Source organism: Zonotrichia leucophrys, chromosome 3 (assembly GCF_028769735.1).
Source record: "Zonotrichia leucophrys gambelii isolate GWCS_2022_RI chromosome 3, RI_Zleu_2.0, whole genome shotgun sequence".
NCBI classification, from domain to species: domain Eukaryota; kingdom Metazoa; phylum Chordata; class Aves; order Passeriformes; family Passerellidae; genus Zonotrichia; species Zonotrichia leucophrys.
The window spans coordinates 68,556,410-68,575,746 of record NC_088172.1 but is presented as its reverse complement, the minus strand read 5'-3'; the positions used below and the strand labels follow the sequence as shown (position 1 = coordinate 68,575,746).

The 19,337-nt window shown below is 35.4% G+C and overlaps 1 protein-coding gene across 8 annotated transcripts in view; it reads left to right on the top strand.

Annotated features, from left to right (window-relative positions):
• Nucleotides 1–19,337, top strand: part of QKI (QKI, KH domain containing RNA binding) — a 154,086-nt gene that overhangs the window by 50,491 nt on the left and 84,258 nt on the right. For all 8 annotated transcript variants that reach the window (XR_010439586.1, XM_064708663.1, XM_064708662.1 and 5 more), the window contains exon 3: nucleotides 12,159–12,275. Coding sequence is in view for 7 of the 8 variants with exons in the window: in XM_064708663.1 (XP_064564733.1) it covers nucleotides 12,159–12,275 (117 nt within the window). In the remaining variant the exon portion in view is untranslated. The remainder of the gene's footprint in view (nucleotides 1–12,158; nucleotides 12,276–19,337) is intronic.

The window sequence follows — 19,337 nt, the reverse complement described above, 5'->3', positions numbered from 1 at the left end:
GGCTGTGAAGCTGTATAGAAGTTTAAAAAACTTAGTACATTATGCCATTTCTGAACTGCTGATTCCCTTTTGTAATTAGCACAGCATCTCTTTGTGGATCTTAATTTTAAATTCTGTAACTTATTTAGGCCAATGCCAGTATTGCCTATGTGTTACATTATACAAGAAATATCAGAATAAATATCAGTAGAATTTAGCTAATCTAATAAACTTGCCTTTATTTCTTCTGTATACCCAATGCAGTTTATTGATAGTATTAGCTTTTTTCCAAGTGATTGTTTCATTCTGCACAGTAAAGAACAGAAGCAAACAGCTTTTATAACTTCAGGTTAGAGGTCAGTAATTTAGGAGTTATTCTTAAATAGTCTCTGCCTTTCTAGCCTGTTACTTGACTTCCACTGCTGCTTTTGAAAGGAATTTATGGAGTGCAGCATCTTCAGTGTTTTGAAATTTCTGGATTCTTTGATGATGTAATGTAAGGTCTTATTCATTTCCACAAAAAAATATAGCTCTCCCTTTAGATTTGGATTGCTTTCTGCCTTCCTTCCGAAGGTTCCATGATCTTAATCCTAAACTCTGTGGTGAAGGTGTCATTTTTCTGCAGGAAAATGAAACAAGATTTGTTACTCAATCCTTGGGCAGTAAAGCTTCTTAGTATTCACTTAATTTTGAACTAAATGGTAAATTTCTTGCACAAATGTTTGCATCTTAGGTTAGTTTTTAGAAAATGGAATTGAAAAAAAGATTGAGTGGTTGTGGTAATTTGCCAAGTATAGAAGAGTAGGATAGCTTTTTTTTTTGTTATGCTGTTAGATAGGTCAAAGAATTGCTGAAGAAATTATGTTAGCTCTTTAGCAGATAATCTTGGAAAACGGTGCCTTTGAGATTAGAGGTACGATGATTGTGCCAACACAGAAATTATTTTTTTCTTTTTGCACCTGTGATAACACATGTATACATTATGTTTAAAATTGAAGTGGAATCTTCTGCCCAGAGGAGCTGAAAATGCATTTTCCAGGAAGACTGTGTTAGTGGTTCAGTGTTGTTTCAATGGATGAAAATTAAGTTGGCATCCTAGATAACATTTTGGAGATACTGAGTTTTGTATATACAGGAATTGCTACGTCCTGAAATCTTTTGACCGTATTTTGATGATGAGTTCTGACAGATACCTATTTCAAACAGTTGACAAAAGAAAACTGTATCTTGGCTTCTCTGATTAGCTGTAATGCATTCAGCTAACTAGGTGTAGCTACTCAGATGGTTCTCTCACGTTAATGAGAATTTCAGTGGTAAAAATGAAGTTTATTTACATAAATATCCAGCTATCATTATATTTCAAAATATCCAGCTATCATTATATTTCATTAAAATTTTTCAATACCTAACAGAAACAACACCAAGTATTTAATTTTAATTTACTCAGGTATCCCTTTAAAGTGCAAGTTTAGAATTAGGAGAAAAAAGTTTTATCCTTCAGTGTATTATTTTTGGTTTGTGTTTATCTTTTAATCTGTGCTTTGATATTTCTTTGTTCTTTAATCAAGAAAGCTGTATTACCATTATTAAAATGACCTGGAAAGCTAGCCTGATTTTTATTTTATTTATTTCATTTTTTTATAGATCTGGTCTAATGTATTTACATGAGGTTTGTAAAGCTGTTTGTCAGTTAAACATGCTCTCAAAGCCTTCAGCAGAGGTTATTAGAGGTGAATGATGTGGATTTAAGGGATTTAGTAATTCATTCTAAATCCCAGCTATATTTTTTAATGCTTTTTTGTTGTTGTTTTTTTTTTTTTTTGGAAGGAGCATTTAAGCATTAGGATGTGGTCTGTTGGGTAAAAAATGATATTTTATTGACATCACATGGATAATCTGGTTTGTGTAGGTTACAGCTGCAGTGATCAGAAAGATTCTGAGCTTTTGAATGATCGCTGTATCAGTGGCTGATATTCTGCTCAGTCAAGAACAAATGCAAATAATCTGTAATAATCTGTAGTGGGCAACTCTACCAGCTCTACCAACAAAGCTAACATTGCAGAATTACAGTATGTAAATTGTGGCACCCTTACAGGACCTGAAGGGACCCTACAAAGAGAGCTGTAAGAGGGTCTTTTAGGATGAGTCAAGGGGGAATAGATTTAAAGTGAAAGAGGTTAGAATTAAATTAGATGTTAGGAAGAAATTCCCCACCCTCAGGGTGGTGAGGCAGTGGAACAGGTTGCCCAGGGAAGCTGTGGGTGCTCCATCCTTGGGAGTGTTCAAGGCCATGTTGGATGGAGCTCTGAGCAGTCTGGTCTGGGGGAAGGTGTTCCTGCCCTTGGCAGGGGTTTGGAATTATAGGATCTTCAAGTTCCCTTCAAACCCTAACTCTTTTATGATTTTATAAAATGCAATAAGTTGATATTTTTACTTTAAGATGATTATGTTGCTGTGGTGCTGGGGATTTAATTGTATGGTGGTGCTTCATAAAAACAATTTAGTTTTCATTGTAGCAAGCAATATTTCTATTCAAATTAATCACCCATTTAATATCACCTCAGTTTTTTATTTGAAATTGTATGGTGTTGTGTTTATTTTTGGCACATGCCAGAACACAACTGGAAGTAGTATTTCATTTATTAAATAATGTTACAGTGCCAGAGTACAGGTACTAACAAAGAGAACTTAATAGTTGAATAGGGCCCAGGGTCACCCTTTGAAAATGTCATACTTGTGATTTTAGTAAATAAAAGAACTACTTGAAATGGCAAAATCTTAAATGGAAACAAATCCTGATCTGTCATATTATAAATCCTAAAAGTTCTAATTTTCTAATTTTTGTACCTCTTGTTTTTAATGTTACTGAGAGAATATCACCAGTAAGAAATAATAGAGGAGTAATTTTTAAGTAGACCAAAGTTTTTATGATAATCCATTCTTTAAACCGTTAAACCTGCATTACTGATGTCAAAGAAGGGAAGGCAGCAATTCTTAATCCTGTAGAGAGCACAAGGTGCTGCTGTTTATCACTGGTTGTTTACTGTCTTCTTCATAAAGTTTTACTGGAAAACATAGATAAATTTCTATCAGCATTTCTTACTAAAGATCGTGTGTGGGCAAGGTCTGTTTATGACTGCCCAACAAATGCTAAACACCGAGCTCAGTTTTGTGAGCGGGCTTGCAGCATGTGTGTGTTCATTCAAGAGATTTTATTCGGTTCTGAACACAATGTGAACAATTCAGTGGTTGAATTGTGCTGATGGCACAGCTTTCTAGATGAGGTGAGTTAGAGGTTAAACAGCATTGAGGCAGACTGACTCATGCATGCCATGAAACAGAAATACCCCAGTACTTACAAGAGAGATTGAAGTTGTTCTCTCCTGCTCCACATAGTGTCTACTAAGTTTGATAAAGTTTCTGGAGTTCTTTTTCCTTTCTGGACATCTCATAGAATCTGTACTGTTCTAATTGTTTTAAGAAGCTCTGCTTAAAAAACCAGTTAAATATAATGTAATTTAAAGGAATTTAACCTGTTACCAAAATTACTCCTACACTAACTCTGTTGTGTAATACTTCAATGTAGTTCTGGGAAAGAGTAATAGATACAGGTATTTGTATGCAGAGAACTCATTTCCTCTGTTACTAGCTGGATTTTTCACTGGAACCTCTGCAGTGAGTAATAGGCAAAACTTTTGCACTAATGTGTTGTTTTCATTTTCCTCCAGATGCTGATACTTTTTGTACAGTATATCCAACTTCAAAACACTGAATGTTGACTTTGTTCTCCTGCTGCACAAATACTGTGTTTTAGTAATGTATTAAAATTATGTTCATATCCTTTGTTTTTGCATTAATACATTTTACAGATGTTTTTGAACTAGACCAAGCTGTTCTCACTCCCACAATAATTATCAGTTCTTTCCCATAACAAGACAAGTTACTATCTGGCTTTGATGTTAAAAAGCGATTATGGTAACTGAACTAGAACAAAAAAAAAAAAAACAAAAAAAAAAAACCTCAAAATTCCCCCAACCCTATAATCTTTGTTAAAAATGTATGCAGTGTACTAAATAAATATGGAACCAGTCTGAGTGCATTAAATATGTACTGAAAATTATTCTTAGCCATTTCAGTACAATAAGGAAAAGAAAAAAAATATTTTCATTATCTCCTTTCTAAGATGTTGTTCTCCTCTTTGTGACCACTCAAATTTTAGGGAATTAGAACTGCATTAAATATTTTAGCTGTAGTGACCCTTTTATTTAATGTTGGGGATTAAATTGCTCACACTTGAAGTCAAGTCAGAGGTAGTTCAGCAGATGTGCTGGAAGTTTTGATTTTGTTTATCTAGCACAAAAGTACCTAATTGAAAATGTGACAGATCCTCGTTTTCTGTCAGTTGATACTCTGTATTTTGTCTTCCAGTACCTTAATGGTTTTATTTCTGTGTTTAAGTGATGAAGAGATTATTTAATGGTAATTTGTATGTATAAGTTATTTACAGCACAGCATTTCTAATTTACTACTTAGCTTCATCACTTAAATGCTTCCATAGTTCTCATTTAGCTTTGATTATAGTATTAGAATGGTATATATCAGATACACACAGCAAATGTAAGTGGATATATTTGACATAAGCAGATTATATGTGTCATGCTGATATTCACTACATGTGTACTTTGACCTTTACTTGGTTATTTTGCTTAGAAAACATGCCATATTTAGGAGAGAATGTTTCTCATGCATTGTTTTCTGCAGCAACTCTTCCATTACCAGTAGTAGGTGGGTTTGGTAGAGACTTGAGGAAACAACTTCACATGTTGTCACTAGCAGTCTTAACAGCTACCTAAAGTTAGTTTGTATGTAAAAATTGACTTCTAAATGTGGTTACTATTGTCTGTGTTCGCTGTGTTGACAATGATAGTACCATCTGCAGTGTCAGCTTCTTATTCCTTTAAAATCTCAGCAGATAATGTTTTTCTTAACTATGTTACAAACTTGCCGAATTCGGCTGGAGGACATTAAATCCTCAAACTACACGTTAATGCAGTTAATGAAAGATTTCACAATTTCAGCATTATTCTTGAAACATTATAATTTTTCCTCTTGATTTCTGAAATGTTTACAAGTGACTGTTTATGTGACCTTAGCCTTCTTTGGTTTTGGTTAATGTATAATTTGGTCACTGAGTATGGGATGCACTTGTTTTTATTTGATAGTAGTTCTTACTGCTTCAACAAAAACTGTGTAGCTGTTTTCTGTTAAGTGTGATGTTGAATCACTGAAAATACTTAACCTCAGATATATTTAATGCCTTTTTTTGTCATCATGGAAAAGGAAACTTTCTGTTCTGTTAATCCCAACCTACCAAAAAAATGTAGTGGTATCATCATCTTTTGAATGAGGGGAGATAGTGGCAACAGTTTCAAGAATTTAAAGAATTTTGACTGAAAGTAGGAGGTGGGGGCTGTAAATGTTACCTGAAAGGTTATGCATGTAATTCATAACTGCTCTTTTACTGGCACATTGCATGTGTGCAGGTGTAAATGCTGGTTCTCTTAACAGTATGTATGTTTGTACATGTACAGAAATACACATCACTAAAACTGTGCTTGTAAAAATATCCTAACCATACATCCCCCCCCCCCCCCCAAAAAAAAAACAAACCCAAAAAAAAAAAAAAAAAAACAAAAACAAAAAACACCAAAAAGCAACAACCAAAAGCCAATTTTTTTATAAAGTTTTCATTGTGGAAATGGTTATATGGTCACAAAATACTAATGGAATAAACACTGGAAAATGTTATTGCTAGAAAGCATATGCAGTGTAAGGTAGGGTAAATTACCCATTTGTCATTTATTTTTTTCTTATGAAATGTTTCAGATTACTTTCTCAGAAATTCATTCTCAAAGGTATCTATCTATAATTTTATTCTACACATTTTGTTTTCTTTATTAAACACTAAACTGCCTAACTGAAAGCATACAATCTAACAGTTAAATGCTGTATTTTGTTTTCTAATACCTCAAGTGGTTTTATAGTTGTTTCAAGTTAGAAACCTATAAAAAAATCAAATCAGCCATATGTATTTGATTTATATTTTTATGATTACCTAAGACTCAGCTGAGACCAATGCAAGATTTTCTAAGAAATGCGGAAAAATAACTGTATTGCCAGTTTCATGAAACAATATTCCTTTAAAAAGACATCAATGAAAAAAAAAACCACCTAAATTTGCTAATTTTAGTGGTCAGTAAAAGCTTTATTGGATTCAGTGTCCATTCTTGTATTTGTTTTTTCAGCATAATGCTGGTTTTTATCTTCTGCTGTAGTGTTTCCAGTCTGTTTGCATATAAATGTTACAATTAAATGCATTAGCTGATTTTCTTCATAAAAAACACACATGAAAATGCATACTTGAATTTAATTGTATCGTTAAGAAATTTATTAATCCTTGGAGTAATGTTAATCTTGCTCAGAAAGAGTACTCACATTAAACAAACACCATTGTGAGTGCCATACACATTCATCATGCTTTGTTTTGAATGCCTTCATTGTCTTGCAGTTCCTTTGTGTCTCTTCATTACTCCATTTCCATGGTTGGCATTGTAGCCTGTGACTCTGTCAGATAAAGTTATCTCCTAAATGGTCTTGGAGTATGACTACTGCAATCTGGGGACATAGAAAGTTTCTTCTGAAGTGGCTAAACTGACTGCCAGCATTGCTGCTTAAGATAAAATTGCCAGATGTTCCCCATTATAACATCCCGTTTTCAGTTGCTTTGCAGCCATGACATATTCTAACCACTGAACCACACAGAGTCCTGGTCTTCAGATGCTTTTTATTTGGTGTGGAAAATCATATGACAGTGAAATGAGCAGGAAATGCTGCTCTCCATGTCTTCAAAAAGCAAACTAACCACCAGGACGCTTTAAAGCAAATTTCTGGGATTCTTTAGTTTGCTTAATGTACCAGTATATGCAATCTGAAAACTGATTTGACCATGGAGAAGCCTGAATATAAGGTATAGTTTTCTCTCTTGATGAAAATCCACTTTCAGCTGGCAGTTATGTCTAACATTTAACTAGATTGTAAAATAAAACTAGGAAGAATGTGGGTAAGGGTAAGCAAGGCTGCTCGTGAATGGATTGAGAAGCCTGAAGTTTTATCCTGTTAGGATTAAAAAAAAAAAGGAAATTATATGTAAAGGTAGTCTCAAAATGGAGACTTGTTTCCATATATGACATGACTGTACTGCAGCTGCTTTCTGCAGGAGGTTAAGAATTAAATTGTATCATCAAGAGTGGACACTGTAATGTGTTAACTATGGTTACCATTACTCAGTTGTAGTAATTCCAGTGGGGTTTTTTAAGGGAAATAATAAAATGTATGTGTTTTTTGTAAGCTGGAGATCAGAAAGTGAAACCAAATGCTGGATTACCAGAAAGATAGATACACTGCTCAGCTTTTGTCATGGATCACGAGTAAAGAAAGGGCTCCTTTTTTGTGTGTTTATAATATTTCTCTGAATTTCGCAGTTTATTTTATCTTAAAGTGTGCTTAAAGTCAGCGTGAAGGGGAGAGCATCTTTTGGTTTTGTTGTAAAGAGGAACTACTGAGCTTTTCTTGAGACTTTGCTTAAAATAATGTTTAGTCCGGGTACGAAAAGTACTCAAATACACAAATTGTACCTAAGAACATAAAAGCTTTTGAAAACTTTTCTTAATTTCCTTAAGTTAAAATAGACTTGAAGAATAGCTTGTTTTTGGCTTTTTTCCAGTGATAAGTAACTGACTCTGCAAAATCAATGTTTAGTAAGTCACTGGAACATTTGCTAATAAGATTGTAGAATAAATGAGTTTTTAATTGAGTTAAATAATTGTTTGATCAAATGCATATGTTTATGTTCTTTCTTGCTAGATTTGGATATTTCAGTCAAATTGGATTTTTTCAAATTCATTTCCCTTAATGAAGTAAAGAATTTTTTTCGTAAGTTAAATTAGTTCTTACCACATCTTATATTCATATTTCAAAGGAAAACACAAAATACAAAAGTCATAATAGAAATATGAAATTTAGTACTTGTCTGCCTCAAGTTCCACAGATTTTAACATGCGTGGAAAGATCCTTAAACACTGCATTTCCTATACTGTAAAAACCAGACACACTTCTTTGTAGTCTCTTATTAAGCAGCTCTGAGTCTTTAGCATGGTTCATTCTTACTTTTCTTCACTACTTTTGTTCTGGGCATGGGGACTGGTGAGGACTAAAAAAGTACCTGGTCTGCTTAGGAAGTAGCTGCTCTATGTGTAGGCAGTGGAAGATGTTTTTATCAGGGGGTTTCTTATACAGTGGACTTGTTAGGTAGGTCACCACGTGGAAATTTTGTTGATTCTTGTGAGCGCTGGTTGCTGCAGAATGATCATTAATATTCCAGAGTAAGTAGAAACATTAGGATTTGGAGATCTTTTTTCCCCCAGTACATTTGTATCTGCTTAAACACTTGGACTAACAAAGATCCTCATGTGCAGTCTCCCAAGATATGCTCTTTTCTCTTTAAGGATGTGTGTTTGGGACATCATCTCAAGCAAAGACAACAACTGTCTTACAGACCAGCAAGATCCAGTAGTGTTTTGTACATGCTGAAAACTATAAATGTGAAAAGTTGGCAAAGTAAGGGAATGTGAGGGTGATGATGCAGAGAAGCAGGCAGAGGGAGAGCAACAAGGATGTAGTAACTGGTTGGAACTTCAGCACCTGAGCTCCACTAAACACTTGTAATTCTTGGCTTTTAGGATGCTCTTGTGTTTGTGTGTCACACTATCTTCTGGAAGTTGTTCTGATTAGTTCTGATTTTGACTTGAGGAAGATTTGAGCACGTGAGAATAAAACTGAGGAAAACGATTGTGGAAAAACCACTAGTGAAAAACTTTTCATAGAAAAATATATTGGGTGTAGATAGATTTTAATCATTGTGGAAGGAGAGACTGACTCCATTTGATTGCTTTTTCTCTGTTGTTGATGTGGAAGCAGTTAATCTTAGCTTAAGCCACTTCTGCTTAATTTTTAGCACAATCTCACTTTTCAACATGTGTGAAGTTAGATACATTCCAAGCAGTGCAGCATTAAATTGGTCAGATTGATTTCTGAATTCTCTGGTGATGAGGTGAATCCTACAGTAGTCAAATGCAAAGTGAGAAACATGTCAGGAAATCAAGGGGAAATATTCTTAGCTTTGTCTCTGTACAAATGTTAGAACAAACAATATTCCTGAGCACAGGTGTGTTATTTATAGATGAACACAATGCAGTGATGAGCGTGTCTGGGTGACAATATGAGACAAAGAGCACGAGAAATAGAGTTAAATGTTAAGAATGGTCTTCCGAATTTGTCAGATGTCCTGTTCTGATAATTCTGTTTGATAGTCTAGCTGGCCTGACAGGCAAGAGAAGCAGTAGCTGCAGATACAACTGGACTCTGACAAAACTGTCTAACATGAAGGCTCACTCTGTGTTCCTGAGTTGTGATCTTTCTGGTCACTACTCTGTCTTTGCAACAAAAGAGTCTGAATTATGTTTTTCTATGAGCTCTGAGCTTGGACTTTTAAGATGGTTATCTGAGAAACTGAATACTGACAGTGGTACATTGGTACAAAAGGTAGGGGATCATTTGTTAAAGCAATACTTGGCCTAACCTATGATACTTGATTACTGATGACTGATTAAGACTGCACCTCAGGTGGGGTCCTGCAGCGTGCTCCTTCATCTTGTATCTCTAACACACTGAAGAAAATTTGGTTGGCAGGATAGAAAGTATGCTTAGAAAGAAATTAGGTCATTACCAAATGCTGTTAAAGTCAGTTTTGAATTTTAATTCTGTCTTGAAATTACTGTGCCTGAAGTCAACAACATGAAATTCGTTACACAAATGTAGAGCAGTTGTAGGGGGCATAAAAGTTTCATATTAATATAAAACTAGGGGACAAAACCAAGGCTGAGATAATGGAGAAGAGTATTTGGGGACAGTGAATGTTAAACATAGGAACTGAATTTTTGAGGGAGGGAAAGAAACAACCTGGGATATGTTAATAAGAATGCAGGTAATAAGATCTAATTGTTCTGAGTAACTTAACATTATTGAGATTTCAGTAGAAGTACTGCCTTGTCTAGGCATCCTGCTTTTAGATATCATCAAATTCTAGGGCCCAGGAGAGGCAGTGGGAACAGGCAGCTGTTTGGAAGGAGCAGCTATACAAAAAGACTCCAAGTATTCATATGTACAGTTTGGAAGGAAAAGGTTGCATACTTCAATAAACTTGCAAACTTCAGGGTAATACAGATTTCTCCTTTTTTTTTTTTTCTTTGTATCCTGTATTGTTCTGTTTATTTTTTTTTATCCAAAGTATGTTATTATTTGATTTTTCTTTTACTCATAGTCCAAATTAATGAAACATTAAAGATTACTGTTTTTCTTGGGAGATGGAGAATATAGCAATAGTCAGCTTTTGTGTTGGTTAAAGTATTGATTTCAAATCAGCTTTGCACAATATTATTTTAGCATTATGAGTGGAGTGGCACAGATATCTAAAGTTTTAGTGTGCAGAAGTGTGGATGTGGAGAAAAGCAAGATACTGTTCATGTAAAACAATGGTACAGTTTTCGTATTAAAAACAAAATGTGTAACGTGTAAGATTTTAATAATATTTCACAGCTGAACTTTATTACTTGTAGCTAGTTCATTGCTTTATCAGAGCTTAGTGAATGTTTCTTTAATTTCTTATGATTCACAGTTTCTGTGTGTGTTCACAAGTTCCTTTCGTCTTCACTACACACCCCCTCACCTCCCTGTGGTTGATTCTGACTTCATAATATGTCTTTGTTTTCTGAGCTTGCAATACTAAATAACTTTGGGAGTATATATTCCCAGAATAGTTTAGCTGCTGTGAAACACTGTTAATTTTCTTAAAGAACTTTAATTTCCTTGCATTCATAATTTCTGCTTACTCCTAAATCATTTCTGGTCTTTGCAGTTTTATAAGGATTTCAAATACGTTGAGTTTTTAGTACTCAAGCCCAGTTTTAATTAGCTGAGGAAATGAAAGCCAACAACTTCTTCACAATTCCATTGAATAACTTTGTTTACCAGGATCTAAAATATCCAGAGCAGAACGTTACAGCAGAGTTTCTGTTCTTTTAATTTCTTCTTTGAATTTAATGTTCAGTCTGAAACTTCTTAGTTTATCTATCATTTGAACTGGTGCTTCATCTTGGCACTGCAGTTGTCACAGAATGCTGCTCTGTGTTCTCAATGCTACCATCACTTAGTGCTTTTTTTATTTATGTCATAAATAAATTATTTCAGAATGTGTGGTTGAAATAATGAAAGGGGAAAAGCTCTTGAAAATAACTAGGAAATAATGTTATGTATGGCTAAATGGTGGTATTACTGTGTTGAGTGTAGCAGGGGGCTGTCTGCTGAAGTCAGCCAATTAAACATGAAATGCTTGCTTTATTTGTATGTACAACTAAATAAATGAAACCGTTTACAAAAAGTGATGTGCTTTTGTTGTGTCTGTATAGACAAATAAATTTTTATATATACAAATATTTTATATATATATGTGTGTGTGTGTGTATGTATGACAACACCATATTTTTAAGAAATGTTGCCCATGAAGCCTAAAATAAACATAAAAGAGGCCTCACTTGTTTTTTCTGAAGGAAATGCCAAGGCTTGGGTAGATAAAGAAGGGTTATTTTTGATGTCCTTCCAGACTGAGTGCCCAGCCCTCCCTGTGTGTTTCCTTGCCATGGTGCACCTCGTTGGCCTATGCATGAGCACGTTAGTGGTGAGGGAGCAGCTCGGAGTTTCTGTAAGAGCTTGTACAATGTAATGAGGAGGAAATTAGGAGCTGCTGCTGCTTATGTAGACTACCTGATGTTACATCTAAAAGACCTAGTTCCACCTGAGACTTGTATCCCCAAAGCTGGAGTCACGTGGGTACTTGATGTATGAAAACAAAACAGTACCTAACTCATTTTTCAGCCTCAGGCATTTAGTGTGCTGTCCTAAGCCATTCAACACTTGATATTTTTAGACACATAAATACATCTTGTTAAATTTCAAACTAATTTATTTACTTGATTTTTTAGAAATTATTTATTTTTTTCTTTCAGTTTAACTTTGTTGGAAGAATCCTTGGGCCCAGAGGACTAACAGCTAAACAGCTTGAGGCAGAAACAGGATGCAAGATAATGGTCCGAGGGAAGGGCTCAATGAGGGACAAAAAGAAGGTAAGGTCTTGAAGGGCAGTGTAGTTTCAGATGCATAATTTTGTTTTCTACTGGAGGATAAGCTCATGTCTCTCATTCTTGTTGTGTTCTTACTATTATGCTTTTTTGTTATCTGATGTCTTACACAGGCTTAGTAAATAATGTGGCTGTCCTGAAGAAGTAAAATGTGCACACTCCATAATCCTGCAATTGGAAGTCTTAACTAGCAATTACAAAGTATTCTAAAGTAATAATTAACTTTGAATTGTGTCACATTTCATAAGGTAAAGGTACCAATAGAAATTAAATGTATTTTTCTAGGAAAGAGCTGTTCACCTCAAAGGTCTTATTAATAACTTTATTGTACTGAATTACCAAAGTATTGATTTGTGCATGGAGTGTGGATTGGCAAAAAAAAGTTAAATGTATTTCTGGCAGTCACTTCTGTCTGAGTGAAGCAAAAGCACTGTGTTGGTTTTGTTTTGTGTTCAGGTGGAGTTGCAAAGTAATTAGACTGTTCTTGCCTTGTCCTGAAATATGCATTCTCTGCCCATATGAATGGGCAAACTGCATGATAGAGCCTTCCTGAATGTCAAGCTGCTCTCGTGGTAACTCTGTTTTTCTAGGTTTATTTTCTAGCTGTTTCCCTCTACCTCTGGCTACTGCTGCTGAAGTTGCACCACCATCACCACCATCTGCACTGTAGTTTTGAATGTTTCCTCTTTGTTCCCAAAAATATTGTTTCTTTTTATTCTTTTTTAGGAGAAACCCCCCCCCTTTTCCTTGCATGATCAGCCACATAATACATTCTATTGATAGGTATATAGTACGTAACAATTACAACAGAAAGTTAATACCTACCCAGGGAAACATCTTTTTCTTCCCAGAGCTTATAAATGTGTTACCTTCAAATTTCATTTAATGTCTCTTGTTTTCATAATCTGGTGGAATATGGTTGCCGTCCTTTGTCTTACTCTACCATTGTTGTAGTTTTTGGAGTGTGTGAATTGCCAGTTAGGGAATCACCGAGTGGTGGGGGCTCACTCCTCAGGCAGAGGCACCATGTCCAGGTTCCCTAGGACCATGCCCAGGTGGGTGCTGCTAGGTGTAGGGTCCTCCTAGCACTGTGCTTCAAATCCTGTCCTGTCCTGTGGGAAGTCGTCTCTCTAGACAGCTTGGGCAGGTTTAATTTCTGGGGAAGTATTTTTTGACTGATTTCCCCTATTCTTCATTTTAGTTGTGCTTTTTTACAATTCACAGAAGATTAGGCCGTGGGAGTTACTGGAGTCTTTAAGAAAAAGACTAGAAGAACTGATACCACCTGAGTCACCTGTTTAAGTTTAGTAAGAAAGGAAAACTACCTTCAACAGGGACAAGTATGGCAGATGAGATAAAACCTCATACAAATTAAAAACTAGAAATTGATCCAGTCAGCACTTGAATGCCCATTACAGCTTCAAAGCTGGGTTCTCTCATAATTTTTAAACATAGAGTTCTTGACCATTGATAACTTAATGAGATAATACTGCAGTTAGTGTGAAATATATTTGAATGACATCATATTATAACATAATTTGGTATTTGTATATCAAGCAGTATGATATAGATTGTAAACCAGTGTTTGGTGCCAAATAATTTTCTTAAGAAAACTGATTTTCATACCATTCAGTCTTAATATTTTCGACTCATTTCCTTTCCTGAGGTGATTTGTATTGGTCATTAGTTTACATTTTTCAGAGAAGACTTTTTGGTGCTATACCACTGTTGATGAAGTAGGAAGAATTTCATAGTACTTGATTATGGTGCACACCAATAAGATATTTCTTGTAAAAATAATGATTTGGAAGCTTATCATTAATCATTGCCATGATTTAAGACATGGCAATCGCAGACAGAAGAAAGAATGAGTGACATCTGTCAGTCTGATGCACGAGTATACTTCTTGCTGTTGACTGTTGCCTCTTTTCCTGATGAATTATACTTACAGGTTTTTTTAGAGTCGCTGTTGTTTGGAAATGTCAGTATTTTAGATTTTTTTTTTCACTGAATAGTTTTGAAATTTGGAAGAGATAAGAGATGCAGGTTAATATTTTAGGTGCATTTTGTGAGTATAATTTATACTTGCAAACCTGATTTCCCAGCGCTAATTATAAAAGAAAGTTTATTAGTTGTAGGAAGGAGTAATTACTAAAGCAGTGTCAATCTTAGTGACAGCTACATGGTACTCAATACTTGAATAAACTGTCCACGTGCTTTTGCTGCCTTGCTAGTGGTTGCAGAATCCAAGAGAAAATACTAAGACTGACATTCTGGAAAACAAACCATCCAAATATGCTCTGCAGAGAATTTTGCTTTGCTCTGTGATCCTATGAAAGAAGTAATGAATTAGGAATCCTTGTCATGTGGCCAAAATACTTGAACTGGCATCACATCTTTAAACTTGCTGACAGATTCTCTCCAGAAAGCAGGGGAAAGCCTCAAATTGTTTGTAGTTGAGGCTCAGCTGGTAATCAGAATATCTCTCTCTAGGCAGCTTTCAACAAATTTAAAATCAAAACCTTAATTACTGAGAATACTGTGATTAGAGCCTAGGGGTACTTGAAGGAGATTATTGGGAAGGGGAAAGGGGTTGCAGGCATTTATCAAATGCTAATGAATGTGTAACTTTATTAAGACCAAGGCATTTTTTGCTCAGTCTGAATGTATCTTTTATTAGGTGAACAAGAAAACTAATAAGTTGCACACCAGTTAAAGGATGTGTGTAGTGACGACTGTCCAATGATGAATAAGCAAAACATTTTTTTTGCATCTCCCCTGTCTTACATCAATTCTGTAAAACAGGCATTGATGTGCCTCAGCCCTGTGCTCTTTAACACACTGCCAGTATCTCACTTTAGAGAGGGGTATGAAGCCCAACAGCATCAGCATGCTGGCTTGTGGCAGCCTTGGTCAACTCTGTTGGGTTTTTTCCATTTCTTTCTACTGTTAGACAGGAATCTCCCCTGGAACAGTGTGTGATGAGAGAGCATAATTCATTTTTACTTCACAAGGAAGCCATCTCATTATGATATACAGAATAGTTTTTCTTACAATTGCTACTTTCAATAGGAGGACAAGCAGCTATGCAGGTCTAAATTTGAAGAACTCTGTGCCTTCATCTTCTGTAGCAGCTTTAAGTCTGTTACACCTCACTCTGTATTATATGATTTGATCTGATTTATGATTTCTGACCTACTTGTTCCAGCTTACTTGTTCCTACAATCCTGCTTACCTTGCAAGCAGAAACATAAGGTTTCATGAAAGACATGCTCTCACTTAGTAGCAGTCTTGACCTTTGACTTGTGCAGAGTTCTTATAGTAAATAGATAATGCCATTTCTTTAAATTCTCAATTTTGCTGTTTTTATAGTATAGCCTAAAAAGGAATTAGAAAAACCCTGTCCTTGGTACCTGCATGTAGTTTGAGGAAATATCAGAGGGGAAAAATTTATCTGTCTTGTGATCAGGATATTTTATTAAATTTACATTCTGTGTAGTATTACATATTTGTAATATTTTTTTGCCTTTTAGGCTTTGAAATATCATCTGATAAACTTTGTTTTCAATGGAAAGGCTTAAACATTCTGTTTAGCTAATAAAGTGGTGTTAGTGACATCAGATAATACATTGTTTTGTGTTGTTGAGTAAGCCCTGTTATTGCCACCTTAATTATAAGATGCTTAGCTTTTATATTCTGTGTCAAGTACTATGTGTGAGCAAATCTGAAAGTTCTGGTGCTGGCACACATGTTGAAATGCAGATATTGAGCATGTGCAAGGAAATGAAGTTGTTCTGTGTTTCAAAATGGAAGGCTGACCAGCCATCATTGTTCTTGAATTCCAGGAGTCAATTCCTTGGCTGAGGCCTGCCGCCTCTAACACATGGCTCTGCACAAAAGCATGCCGGTGCTGTTTGATGATCACACATGTCTGTGTTGGCAAATGGTGCTTTGGAATGGCAGTTTGAAAAAATCTTGCACCTAGTTGCAAAGGTGGGGTTTTTGACTCTGTCAGTACCTTTAGGAATATTAGGGGAAAAAATACTTTAAATGACTGGGGAAAGAGACATGTGAAAGTGAGAGCAATTTCGTTTTCATAATACATGACTAGAGTGATTGTCCTTTTATTTAAAAAATATCGCTTTTTGACAATACTGGTGAAGCTTCTGGAGGTAGGTCAGATGCTTACTTTTACATTTATAACTATAACTATTAGAATCCCTTGTCAATGTCCATCCTTAAGGATGCTGTTTATTAAACTGACTTCTAGTTACTGGAAACTGACTGAGACAGTGTGGAGCAGCAGCTGAGCATGTTTGAGATGCTGGGCTCTGCTTGGTTAATTTCTGTGGCAAATCAAAGCTGCAAGTGTTTGACTGTTACATTCATTTGAATGGCCATCAGCTTCCATGACTATCCATTAAAAGCCATTGTATGAGCACGCTCCTGAGCTGAGTCTGGGACATGGCTTGTACAGCATGTGTGCTGAATCTGCTGCATTCAGGTTATAAATTTGGAATAGAAAATTACTGAAGGCATTCAGAATAAAGTGTTTAGCATGCTACCCTGAGAACTTCACAACTTCATATACTTCAAGGTCTTCTACAGTGACATTTCCTCTGAACACATTTTTTCATAGGCATGTATGTCTTGATTAAGTTGGATTTCTCAAACTGATCAGGCTTGGGAGGCTTTTTTCATGCTTAATTTTTGGCTACTACAATAACTGGCCTTTTATATTTAAACCAACTCTAAACAAACAAGTGTTAATGTAAACTCACATATTTGTTGTATCACAACTGCTGTTTCAGCACTGGTGTTTAAGATTATACTTAGTGGTCGATACTGCTTTGTCTTCCTTAGAGGTTCATTGTAAAACATAAGATGTGCTGAAAATATTTTTTTTGTAAGCTAATTTATTTTTTTTTAAGTAGTGGGTATCTGAGGAAATGGGCTTTTCTGTTCCAGTTTCAAAACCTTAATTTCATTTGTAACTAGCTATTTTGAATACAAGGGGAATTGTAAAGCTGTATTTTATTATTATTATTTTTATTAAAGAATGGTTGAAGCGTGGCCTTTCTCCCCAGACAAAGCAGAGGCCTCTCGAGTTATATCCCTGGTAATATTTGAGCCAGTGACCCTTTCAAGAATTTACACTATTAGCTATTAGCATAGACCAAAAAATCACAAAAAAAAAGTCATTTTACCAAATTATTGATTTAATTATATAATTAAATGCTAAAGATTATTGAATTTATAATTCTTTTAAATAGAGTTTCTGCTAGACAGTGGTGAAGGCAATAGATGTTATTTCTCACTGACAGCAGACTCCTTTTAAGCCTGTTCCTGGGGGTTTTGTACTTCATAGATTCTAGAGTATTATCTTTGGAATCTTACCCTCATACATCTTTTCTTTAAGTAAAAAATGTTCAGTTCACAATGACAGTAGTGACGAATGCAGGCACAACTAGCATAGTTATGTACGGGAATGCAAATTTTACAAGAGAACATTTTCCTGAAGTTTTATATAAGATTTGACAAACGCTTCTTATTTGAAGTAATTTATTTTGAGAGTATTTTCATAGCAGCCAGGGGAATGCTCTTACTTTCAAGAGCAGAATGGTTTTATTTTGAAGGGGAAAAGAATTAGGTGCCTGAGGACCTTAAAAATTATTACAAGGCAATATTAGTCTTTCAGAAAAAATTACTGATACATATCTGATGCAATGCATCTCTTAAATGGTTTATTTCATACATACTTCTACCCTTTATTGGCTACATACTGACTATACCCAATGTATATTGGATATATTTCTACGTGGGCTCAATACAAAGTTGAGGTTTGAGCAGATTTTAACACTGCTAAGACATGAGTTTTCCTGTGTAATGTGAAAAGTGGCTGAAGCCTTTGGCTATGATTAACTTTGCTATCAAAAATTCATTATATGTCATTTTGTTCTGAAAGCAGTTAAATTGGCTATTGAGCTAATTAAATATAGAAATAACTGACTTTAACAAAATACTTCTTTTTAATGCCATTAAGTACAGTGGAAACTGAGAACTGTAAAAGTGTAATCAAAGCCCTGCTAGTTGAAGTCTGCTTATATTATGCTTTCATTATATTTGTTTTTCTGTCTGCTCCCTGTGAGAAAAAATCCTTATGAGCAAGCAGTGAGAGAATCTAGATATATTTTGAAATTAGAGAAAAGTAGCACGAAGTGTAGTGGAAAAAAGTATATCAAGGGAATCCTGAATCACTGCCTGAACATCTGTGTATAAACAAGTCTGGTTTATAAATTAAAATGCTATGTCTATTGAACAGGAATTGACTCATCCTGTAGCATGGCAGAAGTTCTCTTTCTGCAGAATTACTCCCAAGCTTTTGTGAGGTGGGAAGCACAGTGAGTGTTAATTGTGTTCGGAAAGGTTGAGCAGGTTTCAGCTCACAGCGGTTTGTATCTGGCATTTGAATAGAAGTTTTGAAAGGCTTGGGAGAGACTGCACACAGAATTGTTTTGAGATGCTGACCAAATTGTCTGCAAACATTTATCTGCATTTTACTTTGTCTAGCAAAGTAGTGAAGCAAGGTTTAAATAATGAAAATCTACTGTTACCTGAAATTTTTTTCATGGTAACATTTCTAACTTTTTAAAGAATTAATGCTGTGATAATCTTGCTTACCAGAAATAATTTGTTTTCAGGATTGCATTTCAGTATGTTTGTTCAGTATTATGCAACTGTGCCTGCAATTCTCTGTGGGAAAGGCCGTACTTTGTTTGAGGCTTGTGGGAATTTTCTTGTGCCTGCATGAAGATTGAGTCTCCTTCAGTGTGGGAATGGAGTTGCAGCTTGCTGTTTCAGGAGGAAGGCAGCCTGCCTGTGTGATTCCCGAGTAGCTGTCACTTCCTGGCACTTATTGGTTCTCCTCATTTTTTAGGTGGCTTCTGGCAGGCAGAATAGAGGCAGGTGGTTGTTTGCCATAGTGGATATGGCTCCTCAGGGTCTTATTTAGCAATTTGATTGAGACTGATAGGAAGGCTCTTTAGC